Source organism: Syngnathoides biaculeatus, chromosome 23, assembly GCF_019802595.1.
Source record: "Syngnathoides biaculeatus isolate LvHL_M chromosome 23, ASM1980259v1, whole genome shotgun sequence".
Taxonomy (NCBI): domain Eukaryota; kingdom Metazoa; phylum Chordata; class Actinopteri; order Syngnathiformes; family Syngnathidae; genus Syngnathoides; species Syngnathoides biaculeatus.
Genome location: NC_084662.1, coordinates 5,001,837 through 5,029,612, shown reverse-complemented (window position 1 = coordinate 5,029,612; position 27,776 = coordinate 5,001,837). Strand labels below are relative to the sequence as shown.

The 27,776-nt window shown below is 42.6% G+C and overlaps 1 protein-coding gene across 2 annotated transcripts in view; it reads left to right on the top strand.

Annotated features, from left to right (window-relative positions):
- Positions 1 to 1,135: 1,135 nt before the first annotated feature.
- opn5 (opsin 5) overlaps positions 1,136 to 27,776 on the top strand; it is an 82,283-nt gene continuing 55,642 nt past the window's right edge. The window contains exons 1-2 of one of the 2 annotated variants that reach the window (XM_061813052.1): positions 1,136 to 1,390; positions 18,753 to 18,899. In XM_061813052.1, coding sequence (XP_061669036.1) covers positions 18,767 to 18,899 — 133 coding nt within the window. In that variant the 5' untranslated portion in view covers positions 1,136 to 1,390; positions 18,753 to 18,766. Of the gene's footprint in view, positions 1,391 to 12,253; positions 12,482 to 18,752; positions 18,900 to 27,776 lie in introns of those variants that run through there. The other variant, XM_061813053.1, reaches the window with a different exon arrangement.

Here is a 27,776-nt window from a genome sequence, read left to right as displayed (position 1 = left end):
CAGGTCGGTCCGTGTTTCTGATCTGCTTTTACAAAATAGAATGCTCTGAACAATTAAATCCTCAGGTGAACGGAAATATGCACAACATGTGAATGCAAATACAAGTTGTGTGCATTGAAGGGGGCATGGAGAAACAACAATCCATTTGCAGCGCTGAAGATAAAGTTAGAACTCAAATTGCTTTTGTGTAATGAAACATGTCTGCGTTGCTAATTTATTTGACTCAATCCAGCTGTCTAAAAACTCAATTTAATGAATTTAAATGTAATCAAATTATTTATCATCTGTTTGTTGAGCCTATTGGGTTATTTTACTTGTGTAAACATCTATCCATCATCCATTTACTGTACCACTTATCCTCACTGTCGCCGATGAGCTGCAGGCTAGAAAGATCATTTGTGACCATACATTGTGGCTGAATTTGCCATGGTTTTAAAATACTGTTCTAAATTCATGGGCAATATTTTCATTCGCATATTCCTGGATTATATCAGTGTCAATTTTGTCCATACGCTACTCAATAAATATATATTTTTAAAAAAGTTACCAGTTAATCACTGTATTTTTTCCCCCCATCTTTGTTCTTCGTCATATCTCACCAGAGAAGATCCCGAGGCTGAGCTCCGAGCTGGCCTGTGAACATCTCGGGATCTCTTCAGGTGTGGGCAGTCTATCTATCTATCTATCTATCTATCTATCTATCTATCTATCTATCTATCTATCTATCTATCTATCTATCTATCTATCTATCTATCTATCTATCTATCTATCTATCTATCTATCTATCTATCTATCTATCTATCTATCTATCTATCTATCTATCTATCTATCTATCTATCTATCTATCTATCTATCTCTATCTATCTATCTATCTATCTATCTATCTATCTATCCTACAGTATATGCCAGTTTAAGGAATGAATAGGTTACATATATGTACATACATTTATGCAGAATCTTTATTCTCGAAAATCTATTTGGGTGTTACGGGGTTGCCCTTGATATAGCAGTGGGAGCTGTCACACCGTTAAAACGCCATCGAGCGGAGGTTGAGTGCATATTTTTTTTCACACGCCGAAATAGGTATTATATTAGGAGCAAAGACCGGAAACGGCTCAGTTTGCACACAGCAGCTTGGTGTGCAGAGTCTGCGAATAGTTGATGCTGCGGAGCGGCAGCGGAGGCACACACGAGATTCACAGTACAGTTCAGCGAGGAATAGCGGCTGTATCACGGGACTATTTGACTTTTGTTTTGTAATTCAAGTACAAGCTCGATTTTCTTTTCGAGCACTTTCCCCAAATTGAACCTCTTAGTTTTTCTTTTCAAACATTTATTGTTTCTAATAGCGACTTAACTCGCGCCCTGTCTGATGACCGATCTTCAAAAGGTGAGTATGGCCTCAATTAAGTGCTTTGTAGCTCAGGTATACGTCAACAATGTATACATCCTTGTCAACATCATGTATATTTCATGTATACACATTTGGCCTCTTGCTTGGATACAAAATGTCAGATCATGTAAATACTTATCATCTTAATTCCCCGGGCTTCTGGACTGGGACAAAACAATCGGAGGACAACCCAGATTATTTGTTATTTACTGTATGTACGCGTTCTCCAAATGAATATGATTTTCTGGTGTTCCAAAACAATTCTTTTTATTGTCGTGTGACGCATGTGTCGAGTACTGTCTCTCCACATCAGGAGCCTGTCTTAATTCAACAAAAGGAGATGGAGAGATTATTTCAGTAAAGTGGCAAATTGAAAACATCAATTAAAAACTACATTAAAAAAATGAAGATCTTTAACTGTCCTGGGAAAAAGTACAATACAAGCCATTGTCAAACAAGAGAGGACTATCCCGTGCTTGCAGTCCCGTCTTCTTTGGATTTTATCTATTCAGTTGATCTATTCAGTATCCTAAGGTAACGTTTACTTTTTTCTTTTTTAATAATCGGAAACAGCTCATGGTCATGCAAGACCTCGACCAAGATAAAAAAAACAAAAATTAAAAAAATCTATTAATTTTTGCCTTTATTTTGGAATTTTAGAGTTGATTATAACTTTAGAAGTCTGCTCAATAACCAATGTAAAGGAAAAATAATACTCATGTATGTTCCTCCTTAGTTATTGTCAACATTTTAAATAGCAAAAGTATGAGCCTTGATACGTTTAATTGAAATGATCTAAAATATAGATTTTCTTAATTCCCCTGATTAAGTGGCTCAGTTTTAATTCTTCAGGTCAAACGGCTCATTAAAAAATCTACAATATGCATCTAATTAATGATATAAACAAGGCTGCTCATCCTCATGCATGTCCTAAAAGCATTTATTTTACTTTTGTAATTAAATGTCAACATGTTTACTAGCAATTCATTTATAATTTAGTTTTACTTAAGATTAGAAAGCTTAACTTATCATTATTTTGACTTGTGTAAAATCTTTAAAAAACAAGGGTTATTACTTATTCAAATTATTATGCAGCCAATCAACACACCTTGAACCTTAATATCTAAAACGCTGCGATGTAATACAAAATAAACTCTTGTATTTTTTAATCCAACATACCGCTCACTTTACCACCGGCCAGCATTTGTACCTGCATCTGTCTCCTTGCCTGCAGTCGCTCGCCTTCTGTTGGGGGAGCATTGATGTCGTAGATGTGGCAGTTCCAGTGAAACAAAAATGTAATTTCGCTTCATGTTGTGGCAAAAGAGGTGCACAAAAGAGTGCTTGAACCGGTGTGGTGAGAACAACGACTTGCTCAAGGGCACTCGACAGTAGCCAAAGCAGACTAGCGTCTCTCCCACATTGATTAGTGGCACTGAAATCTTTTTCTTCTGCCTATTTTACCACTATAGTCACTCCTGAACATGAACTTTAATCACTAATACTACGTTTGTCACTCGGTAACGATGATTGACGACAGGTTAAATTTATTTTATGATTTCAGCTATTGGTGCGAAGAATGACATTTGCAAAATTGTTACCTTGGCAACCACAGCCAAGAAGGTCAAGCAACTTGATGTAGTCACAGCAAAATCCAGGAATACATACATTACTTTATATAGCATAATCTTTAGAGTGGAGTTCAGTGGAGCCTTGTTATCCACGTGGGGTTAGTGACTGGCCCAAACCAGGCATAGTGAAAATTCAGTATATGCGGAAAGTAGTTCTGTGTTCAGGAAAAAAAAAAAAAACGTGAAAATATTTCCTCCTCGATTGGATGACCTGGGAGGGCGCCCGATTCGAAGCACCCATAAGAAACTTTAAACATCTACAGCGTCTTCTTTTAAAACATGAGATGTTGCCACAAAGCCACCAAAGATGACAATAGACGACATTTTGGCATCGTTGGGGATTATGTCTCATATCATATTTGTATGATATGTCCAAAGACACCATCCACAAAGAAATACACATTTGGATTGAAACAACCATGTCTCGAGTCCAAGTTTACTTGTGAGCATAACATACACAGGACACCAGCTATCCCGTGTTCCGCGTTGGTCATGTGACGCGGAACTGACATCAATCCCAATTGCATTAAAAACATCCATCCATCCATTTTCTTAGTCGCGTATCCCCACAAGGATCACAGGAATGCTGGAGCCTACCCCAGCTGCCATCAAGCAGGAGGCGGGGCACACCCTGAACTGGTTGCCACCCAATCGCAGGGCACATAGAGACAAACAGCTGCACTCACAATCACAGCGAGGGGCAATTTTAGACTGTGCAATTAACATTGCATGTTTTTGGGATGTGGGAGTAAACCCGAGTGCCTGGAAAAACCCACACAAGCATGGGGAGAACATGCAAACTCTACACAGGGAGGGCTGGGATTGAACCCGGGTTCTCAGAACTGTGTGGCCAACACTTTCCAGCTGCTCTACTGCGCTGCCGCATTAAAAACATTTTTAAGAAAAACATTTGACACCAAAAAATCTCGAATAAGCCATAAAACCATGCCAAAGCGCATAACACTATATCACATTTCATCCAATCCATTTGTATTATTAACCTGCTTTACTTAGCATTTCTAGAAAGATGTCAAAATTGTTCTGTATTTCTTTTGAGATACTGGGGAAGGAATCCATTTTCTGTACCGCTTATTGTTAACCCTGCGGACATAAGGGCAAAAAAAAAAAAACAAAAACAAAAAAACAGCATAAACTACACTTCAATTGCATAATGGCCTTTTGTCTCTTTGAGGCAAATACTACCTTTTATTTGGAACTTCCACATCATTACATCAGACTTATGCAGTAGCTTTTTGACTGCACACAATTGCAAATTTATGGATGTTTTGTGACAAATTTGCAACACACATCATATTATGAAGTAACTTTCTGAAATGTTACAAATAAGAATGAGTAGGAAATGGACTTACGGAAAAAAAAAGAAAGAACAGAATTTACATCTATTTTCTTTAACCTGAACCTTGCTAATAACGACTTTCTCTACAACACTTTCTTCCAGATGTTTCACAATAAATGGTGTATGCCCACTGAGATGTTCAGGGACTCATTATTTCAAAATTATCCGGATCATTTTAAGACTTATTGTGAAAGAGAGCAAGATCTCTTATTAAAATACCCCAAAATACGCTTGTGAAATGGATCAAACTAATGGGGAAAAAAATAGCTATGCTGTCTAGTTTAAGTAGATAAAGGTCTGACAATCTAGTAAAAAAAAATACAATTATTTTTCTATGAATGTCACATGATCTTTTTAAGATCTTTTAATAACACTGATCCCTGGCAATTAGGGGTCCATGGATGAAACACTGAAACACCAGCCAAATCCTAAAATGTGCGCATTCGTTGTGAAATGTGGTCATCTACGTATTCTCCCATTGACGTAAAACACCTCCAGACGGCGATCAAATATATGTAGAGACCGAGCAAAGGAAATATTTCATTGCGCCGATCAAAGAGTCGTTGTGAGTCTGCTGTTACCACATTTTAGTTATATTTATTGCTGAAATATATCTGTGGAAGATTACTTCTTTTTTTATTCATCCAGATCCGTTTGAAGCGAATGTGCTTCAAACGGCATTAAAAGATATGCCTTGGGAGGTTGTTTTTTTTTCTTCTTTTTTTTTAAGTTATGGGGCTCCCATTGTGACAAAAAAATGGCAGTCAAAGTGATAAAAATGGTAAATTTAATATTTAATCATTTGGTTTTATCTGCTTCTGTGCTTGTCAAAATATTTCGGCAAGTACCAGTACATGCGAAAGTGACTGGTCAGTGGTGCACGGAATGTTGGTCATCAGTGAGCTATAGAAGCCATTCATGAACTGTTTTTTATTGATGGACCTCCAAACGTGCATTGAATCATAAGCACAGTTCAGCCCCTTTTGATGTTTGTATTCTCATTCCCTGATTAAGTGCGTGGAGTGTCTCCAAGATCTGGACAGGACATCCATCCATCCGTCCATCCATCCATCCATCCATCCATCCATCCATCCATCCATCCATCCATCCATCCATCCATCCATCCATCCATCCATCCATCCATCCATCCATCCATCCATCCATCCATCCATCCCTTTTCTTCTGCATATCTGAGGTTGGGTCACAGAGACAGTGAGCTTCAGCAGGGAAGCACAGATTTCCCCCTCCTTAGTCACTTCCTCCAGCACTTCTGCGGGGATCCCGAGGCGTTCCCAGGCGAGCCGAGAGAGAAGTAGTCTCTCCAGTGTGTCTTGGGTCGTTCCCAGGGTTTCCTCCCTCTCTCTCTTTTTGGGATGTGGGAGGAAACCGGAGTACCCGGAGAAAACCCACGCAGACACGAGGAGAACATGCAAACTCTACACAGACAAGGTCGGGATCAAACCCGGTTCCTCAGAACTGTGAGGCCAACGATTTACCAGCTGCCCCACCATGCTGTCCTGTATTCTTTTTTTTTTTAAAGTTATCATGCCAACATCACTTTCTAGAGTTGTACTTTGAACAGAAGAAGGGCAGGACATATTTCTGTTGTTATTCTATAATTATTCTATAAATTGTAATGATTGAATTCTATCCGGCGGCAAGGTGGATCAGCTGTAAAGTGGTGGCCTCACAGTTCTGAGGTCCAAGATTCGATCCCGGCCGCCCTTGTGTGGAGTTTGCATGTTCTTCCTGTGCCTGCGTGGGTTTTCTCCAGACACTCCGGTTTCCTTCCACTTCCCAAAAACATGCAACGTTAATTGGACACTCTAAATTGCCCCTAGGCGTGATTGTGAGTGCGGGTGTTTGTCTCAATGTGCCCTGCGATTGGCTGGCAACCAGTTCAGGGGGTACCCTGCCTCCTGCCCACTGACAGCTAGGATAGGCTCCAGCAGTCCCCACGACCCGAGTGAGGATAAGTGGCAAAGAAAATGTATGGATGGATGGAATACATTACAGTTCTTGTTGCTGAAACGGTACTTTTGTTGTGTCAACACCAGATAGAAATTTGAAATCATTGGGACTTTTGAACTGCACATGCAGGAAGTTTCCATCATCTTGTAGGATCTGTGTAACAATCACAGTTAGAATGAAGTGAGACGCCTGTGCAGTGTGATTATTCAGTCCACGTTCATCCCCCCATTTCTTTTCCTCATATTGCATTTTCCAATGAATAACGTGAATTTTAATCACAGTATTTTATGGCAAGTGCAAGTGTCGAGTGAGCTGTTCGACTTGATGTTGAAATCCAGGTTAGCATTGTTTTGCCTGAAAGGTTTGCGGAAATTTGAAGTTATTCGATACATTGAATGCATGAATAATATAATGACAGCATAACTTCATTGCTGTTGATTTGTTGTTGTTTCAGGAACCACGCAAACTGATGCTTCCCACAATATTAAGAGACGCCAGCTGCAAAAAAAATTGCTGATGGTCTTTCTGATATGACAATATCCGGGTGTGGATCGAATGCATTAGCGAGAAACAAACAAAAACAAAAAAGACTTGCATTTGATGGATAACTGGAATATTCAGTCAATTGAAATTGTTATTGTTGATATTCTCAAAATCACTGAAACTATTGTGGCAATTTTTTTTTTTTTTTTTTGCTAAATGCTTCACTGTTGCTTCATGGAAAAATACGTTTACCAATCTAAGAGTTAGCAAGTACAGTAAGTGTAGTGCAAACCTCCCTGGTATTTAAAGTGAATGTCACGAAACGGGGCTCGAGGGTGGACCCAAATGCACGACTCCAGAGACAGCAGACAGTACAGAGGAAACCTTTATTCGGTCCAAGGTCTGAGATCAGGCAGACAGTCCAAACAATCAGAAGTAATAGTACGGCAAGCTTACGATGGTGGTCAGTGGACAGGCGTGGGTCGGTGCATGGAGAGCAGAAGTCAGTTATGTTGTGGACTTTGGAATTGCTGGGGGCAATTTAGAATGTCCAATTAATGTTGCATGTTTTTGGGATGTGGGAGGGAACTGGAGTGCCCAGAGAAAACCCACGCAGGCATGGTGAGAACTTCCAAACACCGCACAGGCAAGTCCGGGATTGAACCTGGGACCTCAGAATGGTGAGGCCAACGCTTTCCAGCTGAGCCATTGTGCCGCCTCCACTTTACATCAACACACATAATTGTAGTGTGCTGGCGTCAAGGCACTCCTTGAACTGGACATTTTCAGGAGTGTCTTACCTGGGAAAACAACAATACTTCAATAATCCATCCATTTTTCTTGCCGCTTATCCTCACAATGGTTGCGGGGAGTGCTGGAGCCTATCTCAGCTGTCAACGGGCAGGAGGCGGGGTACACCCTGAACGGGTTGCCAGGCAATCAAAGGGCACATCCAGACAAACAACCACACTCACAATTACACCTAGGGGCAATTTAGAGTGTCCAATTAATGTTGCATGTTTTTGGGATGTGGAAACCAGAGTGCCTGGAGGAAATCCATGCAGGCACGGGGAGAACCTGCAAACTTCACACAGGCAGGTGGGATTGAACGCGGGACCTCAGAATTGTGAGGCCAACGCTTCACCAGCTGATCCACCGTGCCACCCCTGCAATAATGTGTTGGAATTTTATTTGTAAGCTGGAAGGGCAATTCTAGGATCAGTGTTTTAGGGGTGCTGATCCCCCAGTCAGGCAAGATAAATGGCACTGTTTTGGACATCTGAATGTAATTTCTTGGCCACCTTAGCTTTTATTTATTTATCAATGCACATGACACAACATCTAGCTTTACTTTCTCTGACCACCTGAAATGTTTCCTAGCTAGAAAATTTAGCTAGGTCCTATCCAAATGCATGTTGCTTCATGTTGTTAGTGAGCTGTGATTCAATGCAGCACAAATGAAAAAAATGACCTGATTTAAGCCAGGCACTGACTCATGACTGTATATCACTATAAGGAGGTGTTTGGTAGATAGAATGCTGTGAGTCCAGTTGGGAAGAAGTGGAGAAGATTGGGTGGAACAAGTTTTTCGGAGGCAAAGTGAATGGTCTGTTTTGTTCAACCAAGTTAGTCTATAGTTGTACATTATTCAAGCTTGTTTAAAAAGAAATCATTTTTTAAAAGTTTTTTAAGGGTGATTTGATTTATATTTAGAGAGTGCTTGGGTAAACTACAAGCATAAAAAATCTTTAAAAATACAATATATAATTATATATATATAATCATTAAAAAAATCCATTCTGTGTCTTATTAATCTATCTAACATACAAGTATAACTTTTTAAATTTAACAACTAAGATGCTTTTGAGTGTTACTGGACCTCTAAGTATGACATTTCCCTATTAGAGATCTTTTCCCGATAATCACTTCACCGCCATTATACACTAACAATGGCTATTCATTTCTTAAATGGGCTACATTATCACCAGCTTTGCAGTTTTTACACCGTGTAACCTCTCTAGGGTCGCGGGTATTGCAGAGCCTATCCCTGCTCACTGTGGGCAGGAGGGAGGGTACACCCTGAACTGATGTCCAGCCAATTGCGGGGCACATATTCACACTCACATTCATACCGACGTACAATGTCTTCATTAAAACTTCCGTGCATCTTTTTGGAATATAGGGGGAAACCGGAGTACCAGAACAAAAACCCACCAGGGCACGGGAGAATACGCAACCTCGACACAGACAAGGCTGGATTTAAACCTAGCTCCTCACAACTGTAATGGGGTTTGCTAACCAGTCGTTTACTATGCTGCCCACCGTATAACATTTTTATTCAATTGACACGGTTTTGTTGAAAGAATGCATGCAAGTGGTGGCCTCTTTTAGGATGGTTTGATGAAAATTCGTTCAGCTTCGGCACACTGCACTGTTGTTGCTGACTGTTTATGATTACGATGGCGAAGGGCAGATTGGATTAACTTGTTGCGACATGTTAAAAAGGAATTCATTTGCTTTAATGACTGTAAAATTTGGTGGGGACAGAGGCGACAGATGAAGGAAGTCAAGTGGAAATATCTCACAGTTAACTACGCCTATAGCTATGAATCACTGTCTTGGCCCTCATTCCTCATTCTTTTTTTTCCATGCATACATCCATCCAGCCATCGATTGTCTTAGCCGCTTATCCGCACAAATGCCACGGGAGTGCTGGAGCCTATCCCAGCTGTCATCGAGCAGGAGGCAGGGTTCACGCTTTATTGGACGCCAGCTGATCCCAGGGCACATAGAGACAGACAACAGTTGCACTCACAATCACACTAAGGGGCAATTTAGAGTGTCCAATTAATGTTGCATGTTTTTGGGATGTGGCAGGAAACCGGAGAAAACCCACGAAGGCAAGTCCAAACAGGGAGTGCCTCAAACTCAACTGTGAGGCCAACGCTTTCCATGCCGCTTTTTTTTCTTTCCACTTATTCTAATGATTTTGTTGTAGTATTTTACTCTTTATTTGCCACTCACCTGAACTATCAAAAGTTTAACTCCAGAAAATTTTAACCTGTAACCTGAGCTTCATCCATGCATGAGCTGTGACAAACTTTGAGTAGATTTGATTGATCAAATGCAGAGCTTCTTGAGTGGCTATGTAACAGTATTATTATTCAAGCAAACGTTTGTCAGGCCATTATTAATCAATTAAAATTCTTATTTGCTCCTCCCTGATTTGTCACCTTGCCGTGGTGGAAGATCTCTATGTCCCGATTAACCAAGGAACTAAGTTGTCTGGGGCTTTACATCCCTGGTAGGGGTACCCATGCAAAGAGGTACTAGGTGAGGGATCAGACAAAGCACACATCGAATGACCCTTATGATGATGTAAATAAATGGACCTATGTTTCCCTTGCCCAGACACAGGTCACCAGGGCCCTGCTCTTGAGCAAGGCCCGGAATAGGGTCTTGAAGGCAAGCACTTGATGGCTAGGTCTACACACAGGGGGCCCGCTTGGGCACAGCCCAAGACGTAACATGGGTTCCTCTTTCCATGGGCTCACCACCTGTGGGAGGGGCCAAAGAGCTTGTGTACGCAGTGAGCTAGGTGATGGCTGAATCCCTGGCTACAAATGCTAGCTCTGGAGAAGTTCAATTTCACTTCTCTGGCAAGAAAAGAGCCCGAGCTAGTGTGCTCACCTCCACACACAGCTTGGGTTATTGTACCAGTACTTGTGTGAGGAATTGGACTCTTTTCCACTATCCAGTTGCTCACAGGGAGAGGCGCCAAACAGCTGTGGGTATACTTATTCCGCCCGAACTCTCTACCTGTACATGAGAGTTTACCCCAGTGGACGAGAGAGTAGTCTTCCTCTGTTTTAGGGTGGGGGGAAAGGGTCTTGTGTGCTGTTTTCGCCCATGCACCAAACAATTGTTCAGAGTATCCACCCTCTTTGGAGACATTGGACAAGGTGCAACAGAGCACTCCCTCTGCGAACTCCCATGTCCTCCTAAATGGACAATAACAGAGAGACGTGGAGGGGCGTGATTAGGAGGAATGCCCCCAACCTGTCTCCAATTGAATTTCTGTTATTGGACTTCTGTACTCATTGTAACTTGTCCGTATAGAAACACTATGTTCAGACATAAGGGCACCCTTGGCCGCAGTTAGATGATCGACTTTGTGGCCATGTCTAGGGATATGTGGCTGCCTATCTTGGACACTTGGATGAAAAACTTGCTGGTATGATCTGGCAGACCCAAATATATGTGTTCAGTTGGGAAGGTCTGACAGAATCCCCTGTCAGAAAGAGCTTCAACTCCCATTGCAGAGAGAGCTCTGCCCATATGTTGGGGGAAGTGGGAGAAATTAAGTCTGAGTGGACCATGTTCTGTGCTTCCATGATTGAAATGGCTAATTAGAACTGTGGGTGTAAGGTTGCCTGTTTTGGCGGCAATCCCCAAACCTGTTGGTGGACATCAGCGTAAGGGACACAGTGAAGCTGAGGAGTCCGACTGGGGCTTTTTGCCTTGTTGGACTCCGGAGCAAGGTGATTAATACTGGCTGGCTGAGTGGAATCCAGCTTTGGTGATCACTGAGGCAAAAACCCGGGAATGGAAAGAGTTTTGTGAGGCCATGGAGAACAACTTCCAGACTGCTGAGAGGAAATGCTGATCCATGAGCTGACGTTTCAGAAGGAAGAAGCAGACAACACAGTGTATAGCGGGAACTGTGCGCTGACCCCAACCTCAAAACTACATTTGTCTCAAGGGGTCGGGTGTTAGGAGGATTAATGCCCACCTAAACACGTTTGAATGCCCCTCCCGAGTTATATGCCCAGGAACAAAGCCCCATTGACCTCCCTTTGCAACCCACTAGTATAGAATTATCATGAAAAGCTAATGTAGCCAAGCACACAATGGTTTTGATTTAAAAGTGGTTTTTTTTTTTTTTTTTTTTTTTTGGAACGCAATAAATTAAAAACACTGTGCTAACAGATTGTGACATTGGATAGGAGGATTTAAGTTCCTATATTAAAGTCCTTTACCTGAGCTGATGTAGTTAACACATGAACAAGTTTTCATCCAGGTCTTTGCTATTCATTTCCTGAAGTGCTTGTCCTCATTTAGTTGGTCGACTCAGAGCCCATTTCCAGCTTCTTAAAATGTTTAAAATTTTTTTTTTTTTTTTTTTAAATTTTGTAAGCTGTCTTTTTTTTGGCTGGTTTGTCATGTAGTATGCTGTATCTGTCTGTAATGTCATACTGGAACAGTTTTGAGTTTCAACAGTAGTGTTTTAGACCCCACCTTTGTGTTATTTGCGTTGGCCTCACAGTTCTGGACTGGGATTCAAACCCCCCCACCCCAAAAGGGGTTTGCATGTTCTCCCCATGCCTGAATGGTTTTTCTCCGGGCACTCCAGTTTCCTCCAACATCCAAAAAACATGCAACATTAATTTGTCAAACTAAATTGCCTCTAGGTGTGATTGTGAGTACAACTGTTGTCTGTCTCCAGGTGGCCTGCGCTTGACTGGCAACCAGTCTAGGGTGTAGCCCATCCCCTGCCCGATGACAGCTGGGATAGGCTCGGGCACTCCCATGACCCTTGTGAGGATAAGGGGCTAAGAGAATGGATGGACGGATATGTATACACACGTAAATATGTATTACGTTTGACATTTGCATGGGCTGACATACAGTGGGTATGGAAAGGATTGAGACCCCTTTATATTTTTTACACTTTGTTATATTGCAGCTATTTTCTAAAATAGTTAAATTAATTTTTTCCTCGTAAATGTGTACACACCACCCCATATTGATTAAAAAAATGTTTAAATTTTGGGATAATTATTGAAAAAGAAAAATCTCATACACAAATATTGACACCCATTGCTCAGTATTTATTAAAAGCACCTTTTTCAGGTAATCTTGGTCTCATCTCATCAGACCATATTTCTCACCACCTTGGAGTTCTTCAGGCGTCCTGATTACACCTCTGGAGCTCAGAGTGATCTTTGGGTTCCTCTTTACCTCGTTCACCAAGGGTCTTCACCCCCGATTGCTCAGTTTGTCCCAATGGCCAACTCTAGGATAGGTTTCTGTCTTCTCAATTGTCTTCAATTTAAGGATAATGGAGGCCACTGCGCTCTTAGTAACCTTAAGTGCGCCAGAAAGATTTTTATAACCTTGGCCAGATCTGTGCCTTGTCATAGTTTGGGATCTGAGCTCGTCAGACAATTCCTTTGTTCTCATGATTCTCATTTGCTCTGACATGCACTGTGATCTGTAAGGTCTTATATAGACAGGTGTGTGCCTTTCCGAATCAGCTCCAATCAATATATTCAAACCCAACTGGACTCCAATGAAGGCAACTATCTCAATGAAGATCAGCATAAATTGACAGCACTCGAGTTAAATATATGAGCGTACAGCAAAGGTTCTGAATACTTATTGTTGCCTGATATTTCAGATTTTCTTTTTAATAAATCTGCCAAAATTTCAACAATTAATTTTTTTCTGTCAATATGGAGTGCTGTGTTTACATTCATGAGTAAAACAATTATCTAAAATAATTTCAGAAAATGGCTTCACTGGAATAAAGAATGACATTTTTTTAGGGTGTCTGAGTACTTTCAGTACCCAATGTATCCCTTAACGTAAACTGAGAAACCCCTGCAGTCTCTTTGTCATTGGCGTTTAGCCAATGACACTGATAAGATGACATCTATATGCAAATTCATTTAGACTGACTTGATCCCTTGAAGTGTACGAAATCTGTCATTTTATTGAAATGCATGCACAGGCACAGATGGAAGATTTTCTCGTTTCCTACCCAAAGTGAGAATAAAATATTCCTGACAAAGTCTTTCGTTGACTTTTCTTACGTCACTGAGAAGCAAAGAACAAGAATTTATACAATGAATGTCAGTGATGTTTATACAAATGGCATGATTCTGATTGATGAAGAATGAATGAATGAATGTTTTATCTCTGAAAGGAGACTTTAAATGACTAAAGGAACAATCAAGCGCGAGATGAAAGAATGCTGATTTGATAAAACCATTCCATTTGACTTATGATTTTGTACCAATACCCTATATGAACCAGTACCATTTTGTACCAATACCCTATATGAACCAGTACTACTATCAGTTAATGTGAGTAGGCCTGTCACTTTAGTATTTTTATCGTCAACCCATTCATTCATTTATTTATGCTACTAACATGAAATTAATTCTCATTTAATCTATGAGGTCTGGACACATGTACTTAAACTCCATATAGGGATACTAAGTGTACAATATAAACTGCAGAATTTGAACCAGCCTTTGATAAATGGTTACTATTAGTGCACTGGCAATTACCATTTTGTTAAAAAAAAAAACAAAAAACAACCACTCAACAAAACAAACGAATAAAAAAAGCAACCGCTAACTACCATTCAGCTCACTCATATATAATCTTATAAGTATATTACACATCTAATGGTGTCCTAAAAATCACTTACAGACACTCCTTTGTCATTTTTGGCTGTTTTTCACTTGTCCAACAGTGCATCTGTCTGCAACAAATGTTTGTGTGGTAAACATGGACAGTCGCGGAATGGTTTTGGGCGGTGCAAGTATGCTTTTGTTAATATTTGTTGCAGCTTCAAGACAGAAATGTTCTAATCGGCCAATTTTTGTAGTCGACTTAGCTCAGTTAGATGATTTTCTTTCACAGGCCTTATTGTAACCTACCCAACAGCATTTTTCGTTTAAAAATTGAAGTCATAGCAGAAAAAATATTATTATTTTTACAGATTTCTCATTGCTTCCTCCATTTTTTAATTCTTCAGCATGAGTCTGCCCAAGTCTATAAAGCATGGTTTATAAACACACGCTTCCTTGAGTTTGGCTTGGAATTACTCTATTGTTGAGGTAGGCTTAAGGCGTTGTGAATCGAAGTTCAGGGGCACAGTTAATGTTTGGACACCACATCATTCTGAAATCGCCCTTTACATACTGTAATGAGTATGGTCGTGTTTTCTGTGTGATTTACTGTGATGAAATAATACTGCAGTCTTCTTCTTTTCCTTTCAGCTTGTCCCGCTAGGGGTCGCCACAGTGAGTCATCTTTTTCCATGAGAACCAATGTCCTCTAATGTCCACCTCTAATTTCTTCCCTCACAACATCCATCAAATTTTTCTTTGATTTTCGTCTCACTCTATTGCCTGGTAGCTCCATCCTCAGCATCCTACCAATATAGAGCTCGTGCACCAACATCACCGAAATCACCTTATTGGCCATATTGCTGGTCAAACAAAGCATTGTTCAATGCTAATTCCGTTGAGAGGAAACAAAAATGTCCAGAGTTTTGTCCAATACCATTAAACACTTAGAAGTTGATAATAAAAGAAGGTACGTGGAAAAATGAGAGACACTTGGCAGGCTGGACCCATATATAATGCCGAAGTCAATGTTTTCGCCGATAAGAAATTGAACTGTTAATTCACACACGTCTTGGACAACTGGATATATACATGGATCTGGTGAGTAAGTTGTCGAGATTTACACAAAAAAGTTTGAAAGCGTATAAAATTCTGGACGCATACAAACACTTCATTGGAATAAATCCGACATAGTGAGGGTTGACGGCTCGTGAACGCGGAACCGTATTCAGCTACACGTTAACCTTTGCCGGGAATCCATTGATCTTTTCAGATAGTGTTCAATACAAATAGCAATATTTGAATAAATGACCCCTGGTTTTACACAAACTGCATTCATTAAGACTTTTTTTTTTTAAATATGCATTGTTCTCAAATGAGTCAATTTGGCATTATAAATACTTCGGAATTTGAGATTAAGAATAATTCCTATCTGAAATTAAGTGATCGCCTGAGGCGTGTGTATTTGGTTGGGCACTAGCCATCACGTGTCATTGCCGAAATCCATCGCTCTTTTCTGGTCTTTTCAGATGCTATTCTATAGAATGATCTATTTGAAAAACTATCACATCTATTGTAACAACCAACAGCTCAACTGGTCTCAGGAATTGGAATCTCCCACAACGTCGAGCAGCTCTGTTTGACCGGCAATAAGACGCCGTGAAAATGGTGACGTCACGAACACGAGCTCTATAGTCATGCTCTGACCTCTGGACATGTCCAAACCATCGAAGTCTGCCCTCTTGACCCTTGTCTCCAAAACATCAATCTTTGGCTGTCCCGCTAAGGAGCTCATTTCTAATCCTATCGAACCTCAACATCTTCATTTCTGTCACCTCAAGTTCTGCTTCCTGTTGTCTCTTCAGTGCCACTGTCTCTAATCCATCCATCTTGGTTGGTCTCAACACCGTTTTACTCTTCTGTCACATAGCACACTCGACACCTTCCGCGAGCTGTTCCAACCGGCTTGGACCCATGTCTTCACTTACTGACCACACTCACCATTACTCTGGATTGTTGACCCCGAGTATTTGAAGTCATCCACCCTGTTATCTCTTCTCCCTGGAACCTCACTCTACCACCTCCATCCCTATCATTCATGCTCATATATTCAGTTTTATTTCAGCTAATCTTCATTCCTCTTCTTTCCAGTGCATGCCTACATCTTTCTAATTCTTCCTCCATCTGCTTCATACTTTCATTGCAGATCACAATGTCATCTGCGAACATCATGATCCAAGGAGATTCCAGTCTAACCTCATCTGTCAGCCTATCCATTACTACAGCAAACAGGAAGGGGCTCAGACCTGATCCCTGATCCACTCCAAACTCCATCTTAAATTCTTCTGACACATATATGGCACACCTCACCACTGTTCTACTGCCCTCATACATGTCCTATACTATTCTGACATATTTCACACACACACCAGACTTACTCATTCAGTACCACAGTTCCTCTTTTGGGATTCTGTCATGGGCTTTCTCTAGGTCCACAAAGACACATTGTACCTCCTTCTGACCTTCTCTGTACTTTTCCATGAAAATCCTCAAGCAAGCAAGCAAGCAAATTTATGTGTATAGCGCATTTTATATACAAGGTAACTCAATGTGCTTTACATGATTAATAGTATTTGAAAACAAAGATAAAACATTCAAAACGGAATAAAAAAAAATAACAACAAAATATGTATCCATTTTCTTAGCTGCTTATCCTCACGAGCATCACGGGAGTGCTGGAGGCTATCCCAGCTGTCAACAGCCAGGAGGCAGGGTACACCCTGAACTGGTTGCCAGCCAATCGCAGGGCACATAAAGACAAACAGATGCACTCACAATGACAACTAGGGGCAATTTGTATCCAGTTAATGTTGCATGGTTTTGGGATGTGGGAGGAAACCAGAGTGCCCGGAGAAAACCACAGGGAGAACATGCAAACTCCACACAGGCGGGTTCGGGATTGAACCCAAGACCTCAGAACTGTGAGGCCAATATTTTCCAACTGATCCACTGTACCCTACAACAAAATATATTTAAAAAGCATGAGGAAAAAGAAGAGTTTTCAACCTGGATTTAAAAACATTCACTGGGGCTGACCTCATCTCTGTTGGCAAATTATTCCATTTGTGTGCTTTATAATAGCGGAATGCTGCTTCACCATGTTTGCTTGAGGCAAATAAAGCATCTGCGGTACTTTTCTAGGCATGAAACCAGACTGTTACTTCTGTCCAGAAACAATGTGGCTCCTTATGACCTTCTGTGTATGTTTCCATAATCTTTCTAGGCATGAAACCATAGTATTGCTCCCAGATATTTAATTCTGTCCAGAGTCTATCCTCCACTACTCTTTCCCATAACTTCATTGTGTGGCTCATCAACTTTATTCCTCTATAGTTCCCACAGCTCTGCAAATCACCTTTGTTTGTAAAAAGCTGGGAAAAAAGGGAGCTGGTACACTTTTCCTACATTTTATACAGATAAAAAGTGACTTGGTGTCTTTTACTAGACATGATTAGTTGGATGTCAATGGTAACAAATCTAAATCGGAATAACCTGGAAGCGAATGCTGATGTTCAACTTTAAAATATATTTCCTCCATGAATTACGTATTATCGGAACTCCAATATATGCTAGACCAACTTAGTTACTGATCTTTTAACACCAAAAAGAAAAAAAGCACAGATGTGATCAGATTAAGCAGTCTTGTATCCGTCAAATGTAGTTCTGGTAAATGTAGTTGCTTGGACATGATTTGAAAAGGCACACGCTTCTATATACTGCAAGTTCCCACAGATGATAATGATGATGGCACAGCACAAACCCAGCATGAAGTCAAATGAATTATCTCTAGGTCTCAGGATCGTCTCAAGGCACAGTTCTGGGCAAGTGTACAGAAAAAAGTCTGGTCCTTTGAAGTTCCCAATACACACAATGGCTGCCATCATCTGTAAATAAAAAAGAACAAACATCCTGGAGCGGCACATTCACAAGACAACAGCACACAGGCAAAATATCAATGAAGTGATGAAGCATAAGAAAATATATCCCCCAATTTTTTTTCCAGTTGTTGTTATGCAGTATGAAGTGTAGAATTTTGAGGAAAGCAATGAATCACATCTTGGAATAAGGCTGTCACAAAAAACAAAGAGGAGAAAATGAAGTGCTGTGAGAAATATGGATATGTGATCCGACATCATGCAGTAAATGTTTAGAACATCCATCTTGATATTTGCTCTTGATATATCTGCAAGGAAGATTCTGTAATTGAATATAAAACAAACAGCGTCAAGGCAGCTTATCTTTTTTGGAATTCGCTTGAGATTTTTTCAATGTGATAAATATATATATTTATACATAATAAATCTTTAAATCATTTCTCAGGTAATTTAAAGCAAGGACATGGAACATTTACCTGATCCCTATTATTTTTATGATTTTTTTTTTTTTTAATTTAGATAAGCAGTCAAATAACTTCTGCCTTTCCTTCCTCTTCACAGAAATTGCCTGACTGATGGCAGTGATGACGAATGAGACGTGGCCACATCCATCATATGTGCCCCATTATCTCCTCCGTGGTGATCCTTTTGCTTCAAGACTCTCGAAAGAGGCAGACATCGTTGCAGCATTTTACATCTGCATTATTGGTCAGTTTCTTATTGTGGAAATGTGTTTCTCCTCATTTGCTCATTTCATCGCTTGATGTTCTATACGCAAAAATCCGACAGTTTTGGGTGACTGTGAGCTAAACAAATACAGTAATTTGCAGTGTTTCTTGGGGGGGCTGTTGATTTGGCTGTGCATGCAGCCGATTTAACACTGTTTTTATGGTCACAACTATTCATCCATCCATTTCCTTAGCTGCTTCTGCTCACAAGGGTCTCGGGAGTGCTGGAGCCTATCCCAGCTATCTCCGGGCAGGAGGTGAGAACTGGTTGTCAGCCAATGACAGGGCACATGGAGACAGACAACAGTCACACTCACAATCACACCCAGGGGAAATTTAGAGTCTCCAATTAATGCATGTTTTTGGGATGTGGGAGGAAACCAGAGTACCCAGAGAAAACCACGCAGGCACAGGGAGAACAAGCAAACTCCACACAGGTGGGGCAGGGATTGAACCACTGTGTGGCGAACGCTTTACAGCTTTTTCACTGTGCCTGGTCACAACTAACTGTGAAAAATAGATGTTCTCTGGTACCTTCTGTGCTCTCTCTCTCTCTCTCTCTCTCCTCTCTCTCTCTCTCTCTCTCTCTCTCTTCTCTCTCTCTCTCTCTCTCTCCTCTCTCTCTCTCTCTCTCTCTCTCTCTCATTTCTGACATGCACACATACAACTCCCCTCCCCCCAGCCATCCACACACACCTGATCAATAAATCTGGTGAGCAAATAGCTTCTTCATTCAGTCTTTTTAGTGGCTAAAGCTAATAATGATTCTCTAAGCCCCTATGCGTGTGTTGTTGTTTTCCACTTAGAAAATTAAATGGTGGTTTATGTGGACTCGTGCTGAAGAGAAGTGTGACTGTGGCCTAACCTATCAACACAACCACATGGCAGTTATAAGAGGGACCGTATCCTTATGCAGCAAGATACATTTTACTTTATGTAATTTAAATGTTATTTGACCAGCTGAAAGATCGATTAAAAGAGAACATCTCTTTTCCAATGTTGACCTGGCCAAGAAAGAAGCAAGTTAAACGTCATTGTTTATTTTCAAGTCCCATTTCAAAATGCTACAAAAATAAATCAGTTGCGTTGTACACATTCTAGGTCACAGTATTGGCAGAAAAGGTTTTAAAATGATTCATAATGGTCCAATTTTTATGACAACACAACCAACACAAAAACTTGGTATTTTTAACAGGGATGTGTTTATATCCAATGCAGCCATGTTCTTGTGTTTGTAATTTGGCAGGGGAGACTGCAATATTGGACTGTTTAACAAGTGGAAACATAGTATATGATAATTTCTTGGAGTTGAATTTGCCTCAGTTTGTGATTTTACAAAGATTTTATTTAATCAAATTTATTTATAATGCTGTGAAGTGACACTGTTCTGCAATATCTGAATTTGATCATTCAGACTTTTTTTGTTATTTTATTTTGACGTTCATGCTGTGAACAAAATAAGCCAGAAATTTCTCAAAAGTTACTCGGTACTTGAATACCTTATAGCAGGGGTGTCCAAACTTTTTGCAAAGAGGGCCAGATTTGGTAAGGTGAAAATGTGTGGGGGCCGACTATTTAGCCTGACATTCTTTGAACCATTAACATTAAATACAAATTAACTTTTTGGGATTTTTTTTTATTTAATTACAAATGGCATACTTTTACTTTTACATTTTTTTTTACATTTAGGTTTTTACCGAAATCACAAACCACAAAAAAATTAAGAAAACTATAAAGGATATCTAAGTTCATGTGAAACATTACATATTATTCACTATTATATGCTCACTGTAGGAAAAGTGCTGAAAACAAAACAATGATCACTGCATATTCAAACTGTGATTTTGACCATCACAAAAAAAATAATTAACTGAGATTTAAGAATTTATTCAACTCAGAGGACTTAACAAAGGTCTTGCCTGCACAAATGTGAAGGGTGATACTGGGATCTTGACTGCAGTATGTAGTCCATGTCTGGCTCAAGAGCAGTGGTTTTGATGCGCAAGACGTCACGCAGGTGAGAGTCACTCAGTCTCGTCCTCATGCGGCTCATGTTTATGTTCATAACGGAGAATGTCTTCTCGCACATGTATGTGGAGCCAAACAAGCTCAGCATTTTCTTAGCAAATGTCCGAATTGCTTGGAACCTGCCTTCATCCAGCTGGCGGTAGAAGTTGACAAGAGGGAGCTGTTGGTGCCGACTGCGATGCTCGGCGTCACACTGCAGCTCAATGAGCTCCAGTTGCAGGTGGTCTGGAGCGTCATCAGGGTCCACGGAGAAAGGAGAGGAAAAAAGCGTGATCTCCTTTTCAATAGCTGCAAAGTCCCGAAAGCGCTGCTGAAACTCCTCGACCAGAGATGAGATGTCTGCTGCATACTTTGTCATTTGCGCACTGATATTGATCTGTGGGAAACTGGTCACAATTTCCTGCAGCGACGGGAAATGTGCGGTATTGGGCTGCGACTGTGACAGGTGTCTTTGGAAAAGTAGCAGCTTGGTCCGAAAGGCTTTGATGTGTGAATACAGTTGGCTTACCACTGCATTTTGCCCTTGAAGGCTTGTGTTCAGCGCATTCAGATGTCGCGTTATGTCAACTAAAAATCCCAAATCAGCCAGCCAAACAGGATCATTTCATTGTGGCATGGGTTGTCCCTTTTTAGTCAAGAATTGTCCAATTTCCTCCCTGAGAGAGAAGAAGCGCTGCAGCGCAGACCCCCGACTGAGTCACCTTACGTCGGTGTGATACAAAACATCTCCGTATTCAGCCTGGATGTCGAGAAGAAACTGTTGAAACTGGCGGTGGCACAGCGCTTTGGAGCGAATATAATTAATAGTCTTTATCACCGGTTTCATAACATTATCATATTTCATATATTTGGCACAGAGAACTTCTTGATGAATAATACAATGGAGTTTAATAGCGCTGCCTCCTTCTTCGCTGACTTTGTTACAGACAAGGCTTGATAATCCACTCCGCTCGCCAGCCATGGCAGGTGCGCCGTCCGTAATAATCCCGGTGACTTTATTCCACTGTAGTTTCATGTCATCTACGGTGGAACAAACAGAAACAAATAAATCCGTTCCTCTTGTTTGGCACTTCAGACTCTGGAGGTCCAGAAGCTCTTCACTCACGTTCATGTTATTGTCCACTCCTCTTAAAAAGATCAGTAACTGAGCGGTGTCGGACGCATCCGTGCTTTCATCGCACGCTAACGAGAAAAAGTCAAACTCAGTTCCTTTTGCCTCTAACTGTCTCTTAATATCTAATGAAACGTCTTCAATTCTCCGTACCACAGTATTACGAGCCAGGCAAATATTGGCAAACTCTTGCTTCTTCGCGGGACAAATTTTCTCAACCATTTTCATTACACAGTCTTTAATAAATTCACCCTCAGTGAAAGGTTTGCAGTGCTTTGCAATCAGCGTTGCCACTTCGTAGCTTGCCTTTGTGGCATTTTCATTTGACTCACGGACTCTTGTGAAAAAGCTTTGCTGTGCCGTTAAAACAGCTTCCAGTTGCTTCACTTTTTCACTGCGTTTGTTCCCAGTTAGCTTGTCGTAGCTAGCATGTTTCGTCTGGTAGTGCCTCTTGATGTTGAATTCCTTGAAAACAGCCACAGTCTCTTGGCAAATTAGGCAGACACAGTTGTTTCGTATTTCAGTGAAAAAATACTCAAATTTCCACTTGTCCTGGAAGCGGCGGCCCTCGCGGTCAACTTTCCTTTTTTTGTTTACAGACGCCATGTTAGAAATGGGCTGGGCTGAAACGATCACGCAAGGTCAAGGGTCACGGCGGCCAGCGTGCGGCCACAGGGCTACTGCCATCTTCTGGTGAAATGAAAAATATGAAAAATAGCTTTTTGTACACATGTATTTTATACTGTGGTCAACAGTGCTGGCGGGCCGCATATTATTGATTTCATGATAGAGGCCGCGGGCCGGTAAAAATTTGTCCACGGGCCGCAATTGGCCCGGGGGCCGGACTTTGGACATGTCTGCCTTATAGTGTTACTCAGTAATTATCTGGAAGCCAACTTTTTACTTTTACCTGTGTCATATTATTCTAAATAACCGGTAACAGGACTCTTACTTGAGTACAATATTTGACAACTCTACCTCCCTTTTGTTATCAGGAAGCAGTATATGAGGAGCGTCAGAAAAGTTAACTTTTGATGACGATACTCTATTAGACATTGCATAGGGTTTAAATGTTGCAGTAAAATACTCACAACAGTATTTATGTTGTGAGTATTTTACTGCAAAACATTGAATCATGCACACTTTGGTACATTGTACTCATACGCCAACTGAAAATCATTATTGGTTCAGTAGTCCATATTTGATACGTTAACCTGGATCAGGTGACACTCTGTGATAGCAACAATTGCCTCCTGTCTTTTCACCTCCTCAAATGGAAACACAATGCTAAAACCAAACCCACATGTGGAGTATGCAGTATAATAGAAGCAGGTAGCACAATTCTTTTCCATCCCAGCGCACCATTGCTGGTGTTCAATATTTGCATGCTACATGGGAGTGTGAATAATCTTGTATCATCATATTTTCTCGCATGTCTCCTTGTATACATGTCTTGTTTTTGCTGGTGTTATGCTTGTGTGTATTTTTATTCTTTATTCTCTTTATTTTCCTTTCATTCTTTTATTATGATGCGGTGTCACGCCCCATCAGAACGAGAGTAGGACCCAAATGCAGGACTCGGATGATGCAAGGTAGTTCAAGGAGAAACCTTTATTATATGCCGAGGTCGAGGATTGATCAGGCAGTCCGGGGCAGCAGCGGTAGTTGGGACGTCGGGCGAAGAGAGCAGGTGAGCGGGCAGGCAGGAGTCGGTACACAGGAGAACGATCAAGGCAGGCAGAAGTATCAAAGGAGTCAGGCTTACAAGGGTGGTCGGAGAACGGGCGAAGGTCGGTACACACAGGTTGTAGATCAGGGATACGAGAGTGCTGGAACGGGACATGAAGCTCAGTCGTCATCGGGGTGATATAAATACACAGACTAATCAGTCCGCATGAGACGCAGGTGTGCGCCTCATTCAGCGCACCCGCGTGCGCACCCACGCGGGCACCCGCACAGCTCGTGCTGGAGCGGCAGGATCATGACAGTACCCCCCCTGAAAGGCACGGCTCCCAGATGTGCCTAAACGAAAAAAACACAGACAATAATTAACACAGGCAGGGGTGGGCAGAAGGGGGTCCGGAGGAGGGCACCCCCCCCGCCCCCCCAGACCCCAGTCTGGTGGCCATCCAGGCCACCAAACGCGAGGCATCCGGGTGGACAGGTCAGGAGGACGACCCGGACGCCAAGCACCAGGGTCCCCACGGGGCGGTTCGGGCGGACGACCTCTGTGAGGAACCAAACGGCGAAGCAGGAACCAGAACGAGGCAGACCACTGCTCCGGACGAGAACCTCCCACACCGTGGTTGCAAGACGACCAGGGATTGGTCGCCACCAAGGCTTGGTCAGTAGGCAGCCGTGGATTGGTCACCAACGAGGCCAGGTCATGAACGGCTGGGAGCCATCCGGAGCAAATAGGATGATGGAGAGAAGGACCAGAGCCATGACCACCACTATTACCATCACAGCCATCCCGAAGTCTCTCCAGCTCCGGGGTGGCTCATCAGAACTCCCCAGCTCTTGTTGCCGTCGAGACAAGGGCGTGGGACGGCTGCGGGCCGGTCGCCGACGGAGCAGGAAGGGGGAGTGACCGCGGGCCGGTCGCCGACGAAGCAGGAACGTGGAGCGACCGCGGGCCGGTCGGCGACGAAGCAGGAACGTGGAGCGACCGCGGGCCGGTCGCCGACGAAGCAGGAACATGGAGCGACCGCGGGCCGGTCGCCACTGGTACTCCAGAGCACGGACAGGAAGCGGCTGAGGAGACGTTGCCACCTCCTGGACAGCCAAGTGAGACGGCATCGGGTCGGTCCCCACTGCTGAGCTTGCGGTGCATTCGTTGAGACAGCAACGTGGGGGTGGCGCGGTGGCGAATCCGTTTCGAGGGCAACGTGAACGAGAGTCGGCAGAGAGTCAGTCGAAACTGACACGTGGGCATGTCTCGGGAGCGGGTCAGTTCCAACTGCCGCGTGAGCTCTGCTCGGAACAGCCAAAACTTCGACGTGGGAATGGCGAGGAGGCGGGTCAGTTTCCACAGCTACGTGCGCTTGGCGAGGTGGCGAGTCCGTTCCCACTGCGACGTGCACTTGGCAAGGTGGCGAGTCCGTTCCCACTGCAGAGTGCGCTTGGCGAGGAGGCGGGTCGGTTTCCACAGCAACGTGAACGAGAGTAGGCAGAGAGTCAGTCGAAACTGACACGTGAACCTGCACCAGCAGCGAGTCCGTCGCAGTTGTGATGTCAGCGTATCTGGTTCGCCAATCCTTGCCGGACCTGGGCTGTGAGAACCGCCAATTCGGCACTCTACGGCTCTATCTCCGCCCGCATTTCACGGTAGAACGCATCGCAATTTGGCGGCTCCTCCTCCCTCTGGGCTGGAAGCTTCGCCACCAGCTGCGGGTCTGCCGGTCTCACCATTGCCAGCGAGGAGTGGGAGGACGGTGTCTTCGTTGCCGCGCAGCGGGAGACACCAGGGAGCGCCCGGCCGGGGCGTCTCCTGTGGCCGCCACGCGGAGGTCCCGGGTAGATGGCTAAGCGGGTTCCCTCAAACGGATGTATTTGTATCCAGCTGGGGAAGATGTTTGGGTGCTTGGAACGCGGGGAAGTGGAGCAAACTGACTGGGATGAAAAGCCGGGCCAAGAGATTCAAAATCAAAGTCATCGGAGTCGTACTCAGGCAGCCGGTCATACAAATCACGGTCCTTCTCATATTCCGAAAAGTCAGAGTCCAGAAGAATATGAGGAGCCGGACGGGTCCTGGTCGGGACGTATTCATAGCTCGCTGGCGGGGCGTATGACACGGAAGCGGAGGACGTCAGGGAGCCTACCCGGATTGGACAGGCTTGGTCCTCCGGCAGACGGTCTACCTTGCGTCGGTTCCGGCGATGCTGGGTCTTTCCTGCTGGGTCCTGTGTTGGCCAGTTCGTTCTGTCACGCCCCATCGGAACGAGAGTAGGACCCAAATACAGGACTCGGACGATGCAAGGTAGTTCAAGGAGAAACGTTTATTATATGCCGAGGTCGGGGATCGAGCAGGCAGTCCGGTGCAGCAGCGGTAGTTGGGACCTTGGGCGAAGAGAGCAGGTGAGCGGGCAGGCAGGAGTCGGTACACAGGAGAACGATCAAGGCCGGCAGAAGTATCAAAGGAGTCAGGCTTACAAGGGTGGTCGGAGAACGGGCGAAGGTCGGTACACACGGGTTGTCGGTCAGGGATACGAGAGTGCTGGAACGGGATATGAAGCTCAATGAACTGGCCGGCACCAGTTGTCATCGGGGTGATATAAATACACAGACTAATCAGCCCGCATGAGACGCAGGTGTGCACCTCAATCAGCGCACCCGCACGGGCACCCAAGCGGGCACCTGCACAGCTCGTGCTGGAGCGGCAGGATCATGACATGCGGGTCTTTTGTGATGCAGTTTCCTTTCATACTTGGTACTTCTGTTATATTTTTCTGTGTTTTCATTTATGTATTTTGTATGTTTTAACATGGTTTAAGTGTAGCTTAGTTTTCTTACAACAGAAACTTTCTCTTTCCTTTCATCCTTCTATATATATCCTATATATATTTATATTTATCCTTTTATATTATGATGTAGGTCTTTTGTGATGCGGAATTCTGGAATGTTCCGAGGAGTGCTTATTTAAGGGCGAGGAAGACCGTCAATAGGGCTTCTTATGACCGCACCGCTACTTGGGACAAATACATGGATGCCTTCTGCCTTTAGTCTTTGAACATTTCTGGAATATTCACTGGAAAGAATGTTTGCCTGTTTGGGAACATTCATTCAACGTTGATGATTATTCTCCATTTGGCTCCACTACTCGGTTTATGAACTTCTATTTTGTGTTGGTTGTTTTATCGTATCTGCGTTCTATTGTCCTGTGTGTGACTGAATTGTCTTAAATGCAATACAACTTCTTTGTCACATTTTGCTGGTTTGAGCACAAGGGATGTTATTTTAAATTTACACGTAACAAAAGTGGGTGCTCGTCCGGGATCTAATTCATTTGACATTGGAGACACCTGTTCAAAAGCAATTGTTAATTTTTTTGGCACATTTGCAACTATTGGAGGACACTTTTTTTCCTCGCCGGGTGTTCGTTTAATTTCGGGTAGTGAGAATGTTGATTATCCAAATACAGGCTGGAGATGATGAACAGTTTCTTCGAAACTTTTACTTACAAAATATTCTGGGCACAAATGAGTGACAGAAAATGGCTGTAGCAGATCAGAATTGCAAAGATACAGAGGACTTACAGCATTCCCCTACTATTCATCAGGGTCCGCATCACAAACGTATAAAGGAAAATAAAGAGCATCATCACAAATAACAGGCATGAGCATTTCACGGAAACGATCGTTCCGTTACCGTGTCGTTACCCAGCCTGAGAAAACACGGAACCGAAAGTCCATTTCCCAGATCTCAGGGCTTACTTTTAATAAAATTCGCCCATGTGTGGCATGTAAAACAAGTTCCCCTACACCTGAATCAGTCTGTCATTTGCACAAGTCTGATCTTTTACAACTTGCTCGTCATTTCCTACTTGATGCCAAACCTGCTACGAGAAAATTCCAAATTTTGAAAAAGAGAGACGAAGGAAAGAAGAGATTGAATTTAAGAAACTTGAAAGGTCCTCTGATTCAGTTGTTCATATTTTGATATTACACGGCATGCCAAAGTGGTCCTTCCTTTCGATGAGAAAAAAGTTGATAAGTACTT